The sequence below is a fragment of the Myotis yumanensis genome, unplaced genomic scaffold, assembly GCF_028538775.1.
Source record: "Myotis yumanensis isolate MYYU_CA2020_CCGP unplaced genomic scaffold, mMyoYum1.0.hap1 SCAF_6, whole genome shotgun sequence".
Taxonomy (NCBI): domain Eukaryota; kingdom Metazoa; phylum Chordata; class Mammalia; order Chiroptera; family Vespertilionidae; genus Myotis; species Myotis yumanensis.
This window is the reverse complement of record NW_027223757.1, coordinates 58,378,808-58,394,121: the sequence shown is the minus strand read 5'-3', so window position 1 is coordinate 58,394,121 and position 15,314 is coordinate 58,378,808. Positions and strand designations below refer to the sequence as shown.

General features: G+C 41.1%; 1 protein-coding gene across 2 annotated transcripts in view; it reads left to right on the top strand.

Annotated features, from left to right (window-relative positions):
* Nucleotides 1-15,314, top strand: part of BCKDHB (branched chain keto acid dehydrogenase E1 subunit beta) — a 204,968-nt gene that overhangs the window by 171,952 nt on the left and 17,702 nt on the right. The window contains exon 10 of one of the 2 annotated variants that reach the window (XM_070418190.1): nucleotides 2,706-2,791. The exons of the other annotated variant lie outside the window; for it this stretch is intronic. Within the exon in view, the coding sequence (XP_070274291.1) occupies nucleotides 2,706-2,771 (66 nt within the window). The 3' untranslated portion in view covers nucleotides 2,772-2,791. Of the gene's footprint in view, nucleotides 1-2,705; nucleotides 2,792-15,314 lie in introns of those variants that run through there. 2 annotated transcript variants of the gene reach the window in all.

Genomic DNA, 15,314 nt, shown 5'->3' with positions numbered 1-15,314 from the left:
GATGGAAAGACACCATCCGACACAGATAAAGAATATAGTTTAATTAATAGAAATGATACAGGAACTTACGGAAACAAATAAATCAGGTGATGACACAGCATGCTCTCACATGGAAGTAGAGCTTTGCATTTTCCCATGGAGTCATGCCGCTGGGGACTGATTGCAGGCATGAGTGCTCTCTTTGTCCTGACCCTTCTCTTTGTCCTGACCCAGCTTCCTCCTGGGAGCTGGCTCCATGCCAACTGGAGATTCTCCTTCTGGAGACTGGCCCCAGGTCCACCTGCTAATCAGAGTGAGTGGCTGGTACAGGTGAACACAACACATTTCTGAATGGTGTTTACTGTGAGACTGAGTGAGGTGAAGGTCATTTTCCAGAAGCATTTCTCATCAGGCCAAGCTCCACCCATCTGAGGTCTTTTCATGAAAAAACATCTCTGCCCTTGAAGCAGAACCTTAAAATTACATAACTAGCAGCTTGTCCTGAAACTGGCTTCTCAGTCCTTCAACTAGTCTTCACCACCAACTTTTCTTTCCCAAGAGGCGTAATGGCCTTGGAGAAAAAGGCTTTATTTAATTAGACAGACTGAGGTTAGACTCTAGTATGTAATAGCTATATTTACTTAGGAAAATTATTCTCCTTTATTAATATTTTCCTTATCTGTGAAATGGGGACAGCAATCTAACATAAAGGATTACATAAGATATTATGCAAAGTGCCCAGTGCATTGCCATATACATAATAGGAATGCAGCAAATAGTTTATTTTTGTCCATATTCTAAAATTGGACTATATTAATATTAAATGTCCCTATACCCTTTCTGTAGTGTTCTGTGCTAATGACTTTCCATTACATTTTTTCCCACACACATCACAAAAGGAGCATGCCTTTTTTAAATTTTCAGTAAAATGAAACTTGTCTCCAAATGTGTCCATTAAATGACTACTACAAAAATACTTATAATGAACAATATCATACTTGAAAAGGTAACAAAACTATAATATATATAGTTTAGAAAATTTATAAATTATTTATATTCACATTAAGCATATTTTATTTTCATATAGAACATGATCTAAATGTCCAAGCTGATGTTTGTTAGTTCTCATTCTTTTAGCAATGTGAAGCACACACTTTTTCTTTAATATATTTTTATTGATTTCAGAGAGGAAGGGAGAGGGGGAGAGAGAGAGAGAAAAACATCAATGATGAGAGAGAATCATTGATTGGCTGTTTCTTGCACATCCTCTACTGGGGATGGAGTCGACAACCCAGGTATATGCCCTTGACCAGAATCGAATCTGGGACCCTTCGTTCTGCAGGCCAGCGCTCTACCCACTGAGCCAAACTGGCTAGGGCTAAAGCACACATTTTACAATGGAGTAGAATTTTTAAAAATTAGGATGTAGATCCATTTAAAGATGAAATTTACTCAAGGCAGAGATACTCCATATATATTTTAGACTACATAACACTGTAAATGTGACTTCAAACAAAAAAAACTTAAAAAATATAGAAACTATTCCCAACGTAAAATCATAGACTACCTTACACTTCATTCAATTTAGTCTAGCAAAAATTTTTGAGAGCCAATACAGCAAAGGTCTCTATAATTGCAAATAAGGGATGGTCCCTGGCCCCTAAAAATCTTACAATCTAATAGAAATAAAATAAAAGAAATACACAAATTAAATCAAATATGAAGTAGAATAAGATGAACCAAATTAAAAAAAAAAAGGTTACACTAAAACTATAAAGTGTATAAAGCATTGGCTGTTATCATATTTGTCCCTGGGTACCTAAGTGTATATGTGTATCATTTTATTTTTACACTTTTGCAATTATGCTTTGTATGTGTGTTTTTGTTTCCTACTTTTTTTCATTTAGCATTAATTATGTCATGAGCATGTCTCATATCTTAATTATGTTCAAGAAATAGTGTTCAATGGCCATCATATGCCAGTAGTTTAAATATTCTTCTGTTGTTGACCATTTAGTTTATGTATTCACTACTTCAAGCCTCAGCAGAAATGAAAGGGCAAACTTCACTAACATTGATTTTTAATATGGAATATATTTAAATATACTTGTTGCTATCAAAGTTAGACCTTTATATTGTACTGTTATTATTATATTAACATATTAATGTTAAAGAGTACTATTTAAATTAAATGAAAAAAGGTAGATTTTATAATTTAGCTTGCCATTCACATATATACATATATATACCAACACGACTTTCATAATTTTATCCGAATTAAGATAATTTAATGTGAACCTGCTATTATTTATCTTACTATTATTTTATTATTTTTAAAAATATTTCTTTTGGTCTACTATTCAAATATAGATTATTGACAGTAAATTTGAATAGCAAGAATGCATTTAATCTGTTTTTGTCTCATACATTTTTAGCCTCATTACCTTTATTAAAATATATATTTTAAAATATTTACTTGTTCTATAACATTGACTTTTAGTTATTTTAGTTAGAGAAGAAGTAGTAGTATTCTCTATTTTGGCCTTTTTTCGGATTTATAAAATGTAGCTCATAGTATTTTACTGGGATGATATAAAGAGTAAATTATTTAAAAATATCTAAAGCACCTATCACAACATCTGACATAAAGTAGGTACACAGTAAATGACCACGTCATATTCTCTCTCTCTTTCTCTCTCTCTCTCTCTCTCTTTCTTATGCACTAGAGCATAAACTGGTCTGTAGAAGATTCTATCAGGAAAAATGAAATGAAAAATGAAAGTGTGTTTTAAGGATATCACTCCCATCAGGCAAGTTGTTGGACTACGGTGACTTCTAAGGTTTTATTCACGTTCTGCAATTTCAAGATTCTGAAACAGTAAAAATAACTGGTCTGCTTGGTTAGCCAGTACAGTCTCAAGTTTAGGATAATTTAGTTTGACAGCTGAATTATAAAACAGATGTTAAAACATTTACAAATCTCAATGAACTATATTTTAATTGAGTTCAGTCATTTTAAGAACATAAGCTATATTTGTCCTAGATTTTCCTCAAATCATAATGATTTAATCCTAATATATATAAAGAGCTAGGTACTGTCATGACCGAATGGGCAACTGGTCACCATGAAGTGCATGGAGCACCTCTCGGTTCCCCCCTCCCACGCCCCCGACCTGCTCACCATGACGGGGCGGGTGGCGGCAGGGTGGGACTGGGGACTGTTGAGCAGTGGTGGCAGGCTGCTTCGCCGGGTGGCTGTGAGCTTAGCGGAGCAGTCACCCGGGCGGCAGCGAGTGGAGTTTCACGAAGCATTCGAGGGGAGTTTCTCGGAGCAGTCGTGGGGTGGGGGAAGGGGGGAGTTTCGCAGAGCGTCCAGCGGCAAGCTTCTGGGGGGGGGGGGGGGGATAGCCTCGCGGAGCAGTTGCGGGGTTCGTGGAGCGTCCTGGGGTGGGGAGCTTCACGTAGTGTCACAGGGCGGCAGAGGCCATGTGACGGAGACCACTCTAGGCCTAGGGCCCTAACTGCGCATGATTTCGTGCGCGCTGGGCCTGTAGTTTATATGTAAAAATGTAATTTTATTTCTGTACCATTATGTGACAAAATATTCAGTGAAACGAACACAAACTGTTTTTTGTTGTTTGTTTGTTCTTTCATCCTGCATCAGTCTCTGTTTCCACATTGCCTGGTCACTATTCTAATTCTTTTCCATCAGCACTCTTCTTCCCAAACAACAGCCAGGCTTATACCTCATGACCATAGGCTGGGTAACAACATAAGCTAATGTGTTTATGATGTCCATTCTTCCTTTAACTTACTCTTTAATTAATGAGAAAGTTATGAAATCAAGATACTTCCCACAACGAGTTCTTAAAATACAGTGCTTCGTATCACTAACTGTTGTCTTGTGATTTCTGCTTTCTTTGCCTAGAAGTACTGGCAGAAATGAGAGGAAAGTGATCTTATTAACCCCTCAGTGGCTAGCTATCATTTCTCTGCAGCCCAGCTGGGAGCTTTGTTGCAGAATGCTTTGTAGACTGCCTCCCTATCTCAAGCACAGGCTACTCGTGACCTTGGCTTGCAATCTAGGGCAGACACCATTTAGGAGCACAGAACAGTGTGTCTGTTATTCTGTTTGCTTTTAGACATTCTAAGTTAGCTCAAATTAGGCTTCCCAGAAGAGAATCTTGGGGTGAGGTTTAGAATTAGAACAGCGTTCCTCCAAAGATAAACAAGATTTACCATATCAACCTTTTATGTTAGGCATTCTCTCTCGACTTGCTCTAATTCTTTAAAAAGTTGTCTTTTCATTCCGTTCAGCTTTCCTTGAGCTGACCTTTCTCTCGGCCTGGGCTTTTAACACACACATACACACACACACACAGTGTGCCTCTTCAGTTTTTTTTCCTCCACCCTCCAGGGGGAAGAATTGACCTAGAATTTGAATTTTCCTGTATTAATTTTCTATTGCTGCCTCAGTAAGTTACCACAAACTTGGTGGCTTAACACAGCACAGACTCATTATTTGACAGTTCTGTAGGTCTGGAGTCTGACATGTCTCACTGGGCTAATACTAAGGTGTCCCAGGGCTGAGATCCTTTTTGGAGGACTCTCCAGGGAATCTTCCTGGCCTTTTCTAGCTTCTAGAGCAGCCGTGGGCAAACTACGGCCTGCGGGCCCGATCCGGCCCGTTTGAAATGAATAAAACTAAAAAAAAAAAAAAAAGACCGTACCCTTTTATGTAATGATGTTTACTTTGAATTTATATTAGTTCACACAAACACTCCATCCATGCTTTTGTTCTGGCCCTCCGGTCCAGTTTAAGAACCCATTGTGGCCCTCGAGTCAAAAAGTTTGCCCACCCCTGTTCTAGAGGCAGCCTACATTCCTTGGTTCATGGCACCTCCTTCATCTTCAAAACCAGCACTACTGCATCTCTCTGCCTCCTTTACTGACCACAGTTGGGAGCTTCCAAATTAAAGGTTCATGTAATTAGATTGGGCCCACCTGGATAATCCTGGGTAATTTTCCCATTTTAAGGTTTGTAATCTTAATCATCTTTGCAAAGTCTCTTTGCCGTTAAAGGTAACATATTCACAGTTTCTGGGAATTAGGACATAGGCATTTTTCAGGGCAAGTATTCTTTCTACCACAATTTCCTCTTTTTTGAGTGGAGATTTTTTCTATTATTCTGAGGGTTTGGAGGAGACCACCCATCCCTCTTCCTCATTACAATGGGCCCAGGATATAGTCATTTTAAAGGCACACAACCCAGTGCCTCTCACTCCAGACCAGGGCTTCTCAACCTGATTGTTCCCCTTCCATTTAATAAGACTGGGTTTTTGGCTATCTCTCCCTCTACTTTCCTCCAGCAACTCTGGGATTTGTTTTGAGATGTTTGACACACTGAGTCCTCAGTCAGCTGGCCAGTGTCCTTCCTGCAACTTTCCTCATCCCCATGACAGGGCATACACTGTACTTTGTAGAAATGACAGTCGAATCCCATCAGTTGTGGTTGTGTGGGCAGTAATCCACCACCCTGTCACCCTCTATCCCTTTCCATTGAAGCTTTTCTCTGTACAGTTCAGTTTGGGGCTCCAAAAACCAGACAAATTTAATTAGTTAATCATTTAAATGTATAAGGTGTAAGGATAATCAGAAAAAAAGATATGGCCCCTTGTTCTCAAGAAGCTAACAGTCTAATAGGGAGTGAAACATGCAGTATGATCATTGCTATCTATAATAACAAAAGCCTAAGCAACCTTCACAACCGAACGGACGACCAAGCAGGCTGTGTGGGGCGACCAGGCCGGCAGGGGCTTAGTGAGAGGCGACCAAATGACCGAACAGCAGGCTGCATGGGGGGACCAGGCCACGGGGGGGGGGGGGGGCAGTTGGAGGTGACTAGGCTGGCCGGGGGGCAGTAGGGGGTGACCAGGCCAGCAGGGGGGGGCAGTTAGGGATGATCAGGCAGGCAGGCAGGTGAGCAGTTAGGAGCCAGTGGTCCTGGATTGTGAGAGGGATGTACAACTGGCGGTTCAGGCCAGGATTGGGTCTAAACCGTCAGTTGGACATCCCTCGAGGGGTCCCAGATTGTAGAGGGTGCAAGCTGAGCTGAGGGCACCCCTCCCCACCCCCTGTGCATGAATTTTGTGCACCGGGCCTCTAGTGTTTATATATGTATGTGTGTGTGTGTGTGATAATGAGAGTGCAGGAAAGAGAACCCTCAGGTCTCTTTGAGTGTTCAGGGAAAGTTATCCAAGGGGCACTGGGGCTAGGCAGCCTAGTGCATGAATGTACTAACCTGAGAACTTGTCTGCTTTCACTCAGTTGGTATGGAAAGAGCTGTGCTTGTGGAATTTTTTTATGTGGAAAAGAATTACATGTCACAGTCTGCATTTTTCTTCTCTTTCTCACTCCTTGCTTTTAAAAGGAACCAATAGGAATCAGAAATACTGGCTGACACCCCACTAAGAGTGTGATCTTGCACACATTTCTTATCTCTCTAGCCTCAATTTTTCCATTGGTGGTACCCAGATCCCAGACTTTTGAATGAGCTAATAATGTTAAACTTTTAGAATGGTGTGCAGCATACAGAAAACATTTAATAATATCGTGATGTATCACTGTCACCATTTATCATCATGATCTGTCTCGAATTACTCATCACTTTTATGCTATCATTATATGTAACAAATGTCTTGATTACAACTGTCTTTTCTCTTATTTAGGGTCCTGGAGTTGCCTCTAGTTGTTGAAAGAAGTTTGTAGTCTTCTGGTTATATTGCACAATTGGGTATGTGGTGAAGCCATGAGGATACAACTGCCCGCTGAGGGAATGTGTTTAATTTAGGTTTAGGAACTGTCAGTTTCCTACAAGATAATTTATAATGTTTAAATTACATTAGGAAGATGATGCGACTCAAATGCTGAGTACTGGCTCCCAGTATGCTCAGTAGGTGTAATCTACCTATTTATAACAATATTATTAGTGTTATTTTAGTTACAGAAGCCCACCTTCTTAATTTTTTTTCTGCTAATAATGCCTTTTGAAGTATTGTGTTGTGAACACAAAATACAAATTGATGTTTATTATGTTGCAGTACGATCCCTCTCAATAAGAGTTTATAAAATGGTTTTATATTCTAGTGCATAGCCCTGTCCCAAACTCTTCTTTAATGGATTTTTCTTTTGGGTGACTATTTTCCCCACCAATTCAGCCTAAGATAGAGATAGCTGAAAAAAAATGCATTGACTTCAGTGATTCAAAGGTCATTTGTAGCAGCTGTACCCCAGTGCACTGGTTCTCAACCCTGCTGTACATTAGAACCTCTTAGGGCTTTAAAGAAACCTGATGTCTTGACCATACCCTCGAATAATTAAGTCAGAGCCTTTGCATAGGACCAAGGCATCAGTTTTTAAAGCTCTTTCATGATTTTACTATGCAGTCAAGTGTGAGCCCTACTAAGGTATACTAAGAGTGTATTAAGGTTGGAATCATCAGGGAACATGAAGGTAGAGTGAGGGGACTGAGATGGGAAATATAGACTGCCATTTGATATGTTTTCATGGTGAAGGAAAGAAGAGAGATGGGATGATAATTTAAGGAACTATAGCAGGAGATAGAACATACTCATATCAGTAACAACATATTAGCATACTATATAATAAAAGGGTAATATGCAAATTGACCCTAACAGCAGAATGACTGGGAATGACTGGTCATATGACATACACTGACCACCAGGGTTCCAGACGCTCAATGCAGGAGATGCCCCCTGGTGGTCAGTGCGCTCCCACAGGGGGAGCTCTGCTCAGCCACAAGCCAGGCTGACGGCTGCCAGCACAGTGGTGGTGGCCGGAGCCTCTCCCGCCTCCTCAACAGCGCTAAGGATGACCTACTGCAGCTTAGGCCTGCTCCCTGCTGGCAAGTGGACATCCCCCGAGGGCTCCCGGGCTGCCAGAGGGATGTCTGACTGTCAGCTTAGACCCGATCCCCTGGGGAGTGGGCCTAAGCCAGCAGGTGGACATCCCCCGAGGGGTGCCAGACTAAGAGAGGGCACAGGCCGGGCTAAGGGACCCCCCCCCCCCCCCCCAGTGCACAAATTTTTGTGCACTGGGCCTCTAGTGTATATATATATATATATATATATATATATATATATATATATATATATATATTTAGCAAATGTAGCAGTAATTCTCAGCCACTCCTTTATGGTCGTGAATCAGTGAGCCTGCAGTTCCAAAACGATTACTTGTGATTTTGATACACTTGTCCATTCCCTACCACCCTCCCTTCTCTGGCCATCTTTCTCATTCCATCCTCCTTCCTTTCCTGTGGTCACCTGTCCTTTTCTGTCTTAAGTCAGGTGGGAGGGGGCTGGGTATCATATGCTTAATCTCAAGAGCTGGCTTCCGTCATGGTGGCCATATGGCTTTTGCATTTCTAAGAAAGAATTCTAGATTCACTTTCATTAGACCATAAAGGTCCTATATCCTGAGCTAGTAACTAAAGGCAAGGGAATGGAATATGCAATTTGCTAAGTCAATGGAGGCCCACCTTTGAACTGGGGAAAGTGTTGGCTTCTCTTAAAATACTTGGAAGAGAGGCAGAGGAAGAAGAGTGGATACCTAAAGGGAAATCTAAATATATTAGAAGGGAGAAGATGGGAATGAGTGCTGGATAGATAGCCAGTACTGCTCACTACATGGATAGATGCCACACATGTATAATGAATTATTTTACATATGCAAATTATTGATACTGTTTTATGGGGGCATTTTGAATGGCATATGGAAACTACTATAGTGATAGTATTTTGCTGAGCATCAGATATCTCAGAAAAAAATAATCTTTCTGTGGTGATTAGAACATGTGATATATATCAAATAACAATTTGATATAACAAAATCATTTATTCACTTAAACACTGAACATATAGCAATCTGCATCATGTCTTACTGATTCTTTTTGTGAAAACCCTATTACTTGACAACATTGGTCTTGTGGCAGAATCTGGCCTTCTGTCATTGTATTTCTGGAAATCATCAGGCAAATGCATAGCTGTCCTTTTTCTGGTTACTGTTTTATGGAAAAATGTGGTTACTGGGTGTATCATTTTAAGAGTCTGCAAACTCTTTGTCTAGAAAATGGAACAAATGCTAATCAGATCTTTAAAGGACTGTCAAATACACCTGCAAAATGGAATTAAAGGAGGTTGTCCATAAGATGTTTGAAGACTAAGAGAAAGCTCCTACCAGTCTTAGGACTATTTTGTGTATAGTCATAATTGATACATGTTTGAGTTGAACTGCTTAATGGTGATAATTATGTCCATAAGAAGAAACAGAACAGTTTTTTAACAGGATAGTGAATAGAAAACTACTTGTTAGTTTCTGGAAGTTTAAATTGTTAGACTTCAGTCTCCTCTCTTCAATTTAGAATTAAAGTTTGGGATTAAAAATACTTGAGGAAAAAAACCCTATAACTTGAATCTAATCATGAGAGAATCATTAGACAAATCCCAAAAGAGGGATAGTCTACAGAATACCTGACCAGTACTCCTTAACTGTCAGGGTCATACAAAACAATGCAAGTCTAAGCAACTGTCACAGCCAAGGCGATCCTAAGGAAACAGGATGACTAAATGTAATGTGTGATCCTGAAGGGCAGTTCTGGAAAGGAAAGAGGACATTGGGGAAAACTGAAGAAATGTGAATAAAAGATGGACTTTAGTTAGTGATATTATATCATTACTAGAGGCCCAGTGCACAAATTTGTGCACCAGTGGCGTCCCTTGGCCTGGCCTGCGGGATCGGCCCGAAACAGGCTCTCCGACATCCCCCAAGGGGTCCCAGATAGTGAGAGGGCGCAGGCCAGGCAGAGGGACCCCACTGGTGCATGATCAGGGCCGGGGAGGGACAACGGAGGTTGGCCAGCCAGGGAGGGACCGAGGGAGGGCCCTAGGGTGTGTCCGGCCCATTTCACTCAGTCCCGATCAGCTGGACCTCAGCAGCAAGCTAACCTGGTCACTGGTCACTGTCTGCCCCTGGTGGTCAGTGCACATCATAGTGAGCAGTTGAGCGGCCTTAGCATATCATTAGTATATTACACTTTCATTGGTTGAACAGACAACCAGATGACCGGACACTTAGCATATTAGGCTTTTATTATATAGGATTGGCTTGTGAATTTGATAAATGTATCATACTAATGTGAGATGTTAATAACAGTGGAAACTGGCATAGGATATATGAGAACTCTATTGTTTTCATAATTTTTCTATAAATCTAATACTATCTTTAAAGGAATTTTTATAAATTTGCGAATAAATTTTGCAGAAAAAAAAGAGTTTCTACCACAAAGTAACTGGTGCAGAACCTCTGTGCTAACGCCTACTAAAGCCAGAAATCCTGTGTTCTTTAAGGTTCTCTCTGTAGTGCTCCTTAGATCTGGCCTTTTTACACCCTTATTTTGAGTCTTTGACCTCCTGTTTGACACTCTGTTGCCATGTCTGTTTCACTATAGTGAATGTAGGTTAAGAAACAAGGAAACTAATATTTACAATGTGCCAGGCATGTACTGGATTTCTCTCAAATTAACACTTCCAATTTTTAGAAGGCTGTGAGATAAACTGAGGAAAATTGAGATACAAAAGACTAAATGAACTTGCCCAGAACCATGGAGATGCCTCCTAACAGACTGTGCACTAGAGCCTGGTTATCACATCAATTCCATGAGAAGATGCATATCAAGATGTTTTTAACCTGTTTTCTTTTTTAATTTTTAAACTTTTTGAAATAATTATAAGCACTCATGAAGTTTCAGAAATATTAATTACAGTCCTGTGTACCCTTTACCCAGCTTCTCTCCATGGTGACATCTTACATAACTCTAGTACAATGGTTGGCAAACTGTGGCTCGCGAGCCACATGCGGCTCTTTGGCCCCTTGAGTGTGGCTCTTCCACAAAATACCACGTGCAGGCGCACATGTACAGTGTGATTGAAACTTCGTGGCCCATGTGCAGAAGTCGGTATTTTGTGGAAGAGCCACACTCAAGGGGCCAATGAGCTGCACGTGGCTCGCGAGCCACAGTTTGCCGACCACTGCTCTAGTACAATGTCAAACCAGGAATTTGACATTGGTACAGTACTATTAACTACACTACAACACTTTTCACCATTTGTTTAACCTATATATTTGTGTGTATGTGTGTGTAATTTTATGCAATTTTATTATGTCCAGATTTGAATAGTCAACACCACAATCAAGATATAGAACTGTTTCCTCACAATACCTTTATATTTGCACCCTCCCCCATCCTCAGTCCACTGGCCACCATTAATCTTTCCTCCATCGCCATAGTTCTGTCATTTCAAGAGTATTTACATATATGGAATCATACAATATGTTATTTTTTGAGACTTTTTTTTAACAAAGCATAATGCCCTTCAACTCCATCCAGGTTGTGTATATGTCAATAGTTTGTTCTTTTTGTATGGCTAATTAGGTTTTCATGGTAGGTATGAATAAATCACAATTTTTTAACATTCTCCCATTGAAGAACATTTGAGTTGTCTTCAGTTTTTGCTATTATGAAAAGCTGCTGTATTTTTGCACATTTTTGTGTAGATATAAGTTTTTATTTCTGTGGGATAAATGCCCAAGAGTGTAAAATCGCTGGGTCATATGGTATGTGTATGCATGTTTAGTTTTATAAGAAACTGCCAAGTTATTTTCCACAATGGCAGTACCATATTACATTCCCTCCAGTGATATATGTGAGATCACCATGCTTTTCCCTGAGCTTGGTGTTGTCACTATCATTATTTTTCTGTTCCAGTAGGTTTGTAGTAATATCTCATTGTGGTTTTAATGTTCATTTCCCTAATAGCTAATGGGGTTGAACATCTTTTCATGTACTTATTTGTCATCTATCCTCTCTTTGGTGAAATGTCTGTTTCAGTCTTTTCCTACTTTTCTAAATGAGATCATTTCTTTTTTTTAACTGTTGAGTTTTAAGAATTGTTTACATATGTTATGATTCATGATATGTCAGATATGTAGTTTACAAATATTTTCTTCCAGTCTGTCCTTTGCTGGCTTTACTAAATCTGTAAAACTTGCCATTTCCTAGAGGTTCTGATCTTCCCTTTACCTTTTAACCTCAAGGGTCAAACTTTCTGGATTCTTATTACAAAAGAAATAGTATTTTCCCACCTTCACTCTCTATTATAGTGATTTTGACACTTCCTTTTGAGGATGTCTTTTCCCACTCATTTTGTTTATGGTAATTCGATTATTTTCACCAATATGGCAAGCTCTCATACTTTTTTTCCAACTTTTAAAATGTTCTCTGTATCTATGAGTCTATTTCTGTTCTGCTTGTTCATTTACTTTGTTTTTAGATTCAATTTATTGCCATTTTATTGTTCATATGTTTTATCTTTTTCTTAACATTTCGTGTCATACTGGTTTGCTGGTGATGAACTCCTTTAGCTTTTTCTTGTCTGGAAAGCTCTTTATCTGTCCTTCAACTCTGAATGATAGCTTTGCTCAGTAGAGCAATCTTGGTTGCAGGGACATGAATATTTCTTGCCACTCCCTTCTGGCCTGAACAGTTTCTGTTGAGAAATTAACTGATAGTCTTATGGGAGCCCCCTTTAGGTAACAGCTTTTCTCATGCTCTTTTAAGATTCTTTCTTTATCTTTAACCTTTTGCATTTTAATTGTGATGATGTGTCTTGGTGTGGGTCTTTTGGTGTTCATCTTGTTTGGGACTCTCTGTGCTTTCTGAACTTGTATGTCTATTTCCTTCACTGTGTTAGGAAAATTTTCTGTTATTTTTTTAAAGTAGGTTTTCAATTTCTTGCTCTCTCTGGTCACCTTTTGGCACCCCTGTAATGTGAATGTTGGTACACTTGAAATTGTCCCTGAGGCTCCCTACACTACCTTCACTTTTTTGGATTCTTCTTTCTTTCTGCTGTTTTTTGCTTTCTTATATTCCAAATTACCAATTTGATTCTCAGGTCCATCTGCTCTACTGTTGATTCCCTGTAAATTATTCTTGATTTCAGTTAGTGTATCTTTTATTTTGGACTGGTTCTTGTTTATGATTTCCATGTCTTTTTTTATGCTGTTGAAAGTTCTCATTAAGTTCATTGATCATCCTTATAACCAGTGTTTTGAACTCTGCATCTAGTAGATTTCTTGTCTCCATTTTGTTAAGCTTTTTTTCTGGAGTTTTGTTCTGTTCTTTGATTTGGGACATTTCTTTGTCTCCTCATTTTGACAACCTTTCTTTTTATTTCTCTACATTAGGTGGAGCTACTATGCCTCTTGGGCTTGGTAGAGTGGCCTTCTGTATAAGTGTTCTGTATGGTCCAGTGGTATAGCCTTTCTGATCACCCAAGCTGGGCACTCCAGGTGCCCCACCACCACCACCATCATTCTCATGTGGGCTGTGTACACCTTCATGTTGTAGTTGAGTCTCGATTGCTGATGGCACCTTGATGGGAGGAATTTACCCCCAGGTCAATCAGCTACAAGGAGTGCTGCAACCATGGACCACTCTGGAGGTTCACCTGTTCAGGGTCCCATCCCAAGAGCAGGACTTACTTCAGCGGGGCACTGGTGCCTGCTGAGTCCACCCCTTGAGTGTGTCACTTGTGGAGCTGGTTGGTTGTTTCTTCAATGTTCGGTCATTCTGTCGTTTGTGCTCCACTGGGTATGCTGGCTCTGGGGCCTCCTGGGAGGTGCAGACCAAGTTCACTGCTTGTGTTCTGCTCTGGACCACCCAGCATGAGCTACAAAACTATCTGTAGATGCTGCTACTTGTGCTAGACTTGGAGGTGCCCAGGTGAGACCAAGCTGCCAGCCAAAGCCAGTGGCTCCTAATGCAGGGCCTGGGACCACTTAGCAAGAGGTATGGGGCTTGCTGAGGCCAGATGTTGCTTATTTGAGACTAGAGGCCTGGTGCACGAAATTCATGCATGGGTAGGGTCCCTAGGCCTGGTGGGCGATCAGGGCCGATCTGTGGGGTGACCGGTGGGGTGATTGGGGCCCCTGCTCGCACCCACCTTGGCTGGCCTGGTGCCACCTGCTTGCCGGCCCTGTCCCTCACTGCCGCCACCAGTCGCCTCCCTCTACGAGTGTCTGCCCCCTGGTAGTCAGTGCGCATCATAGCGGCTGGTCATTCCACCAGTCATTCTGTCATTCGGGCTATTTGCATACTAGGCTTTTATTATATAGGATTTTAGAAAAGTCTAAAGAATGAGTCAAGATAGGCCATTCACATAGAAAAGCCACTGGAAACAGCTTGGGTGGGCTTGCAAGTTGGTGGGGTGTGGTCTCAAGGAATCACCAGGGAGGGGTGAACAGTGTGAGCCAGGTTGATGGAGACTTGGATATGATGCCACTCCCCCCCATCCCCCCCGGCTATGTGGGGCAAAGTTCTTATAAAAGGAATAATGGCATCTGCTAGCACTTATATCTGGTAGAAAGTTGCCCCTCCAGCTCTCTTCTTGATACCAGGCACTTCAGTTCCTCCTCATATGTCCATGGTGACTTTTGAGCTGCTGCCCTAGCGCTGGAGCTCAGAGGGAGTGCATCTGGGTAAGTTTATGTGAGGGCCCTTTAAGAGGAACTGCTTGGGACTCCAGCAGTCCTCCAATTCACTCAGACACAATCTCCACTGGGTTTTATAACCAGAAGTTAGGGGGACTTCTCTTCCTGGCACTACCATAATGTGAATGTTGGTACACCTGAAATTGGAGGTCTAGTGTGGGGCTTATACCCTTTGCTCCTCAGGGGGGACCTTCACAGCCAAGATCTCTCCTGATTTTAATCCTTGACACGTGTGTGGGACCAGCCCTTTCCAAGTCTCTGCCCCTTCTTCTAGTCTCTATGTGGTTTCTTTAATTCTGTAGTTATAGGACTTCCACTCAGTTCGATTTCATGCAGTTCTGAATGATGGTGGTTCTGCAGTTGAGTTGTAACGTTGATGTGATTGTGGGAGGATCAAGTATTTGATGTGGGAAGAGGCAAGTACCGTATTTACCTATGTGTCCATCTTAATTGAAAGTCTCATGTACTTTTTAATCTCATTACTATGAAGTTACCCCTTTCAATATCTTACCTAATAATAGACAAACATGTAAATTGACCATCCCTCTGATACACTCACCAGCCAATCAGGAGAGCATGCAAATTAACCCAACAAAGATGGTGGTTAATTTGCATACATAGGCGCCCAGCGGCCTGGGTCCCGGGAACATCATCGGCACCCAGGTCACTCCAAGGTAGGCCCCGTGTGGGCCCTGGGCAGTGCAGGA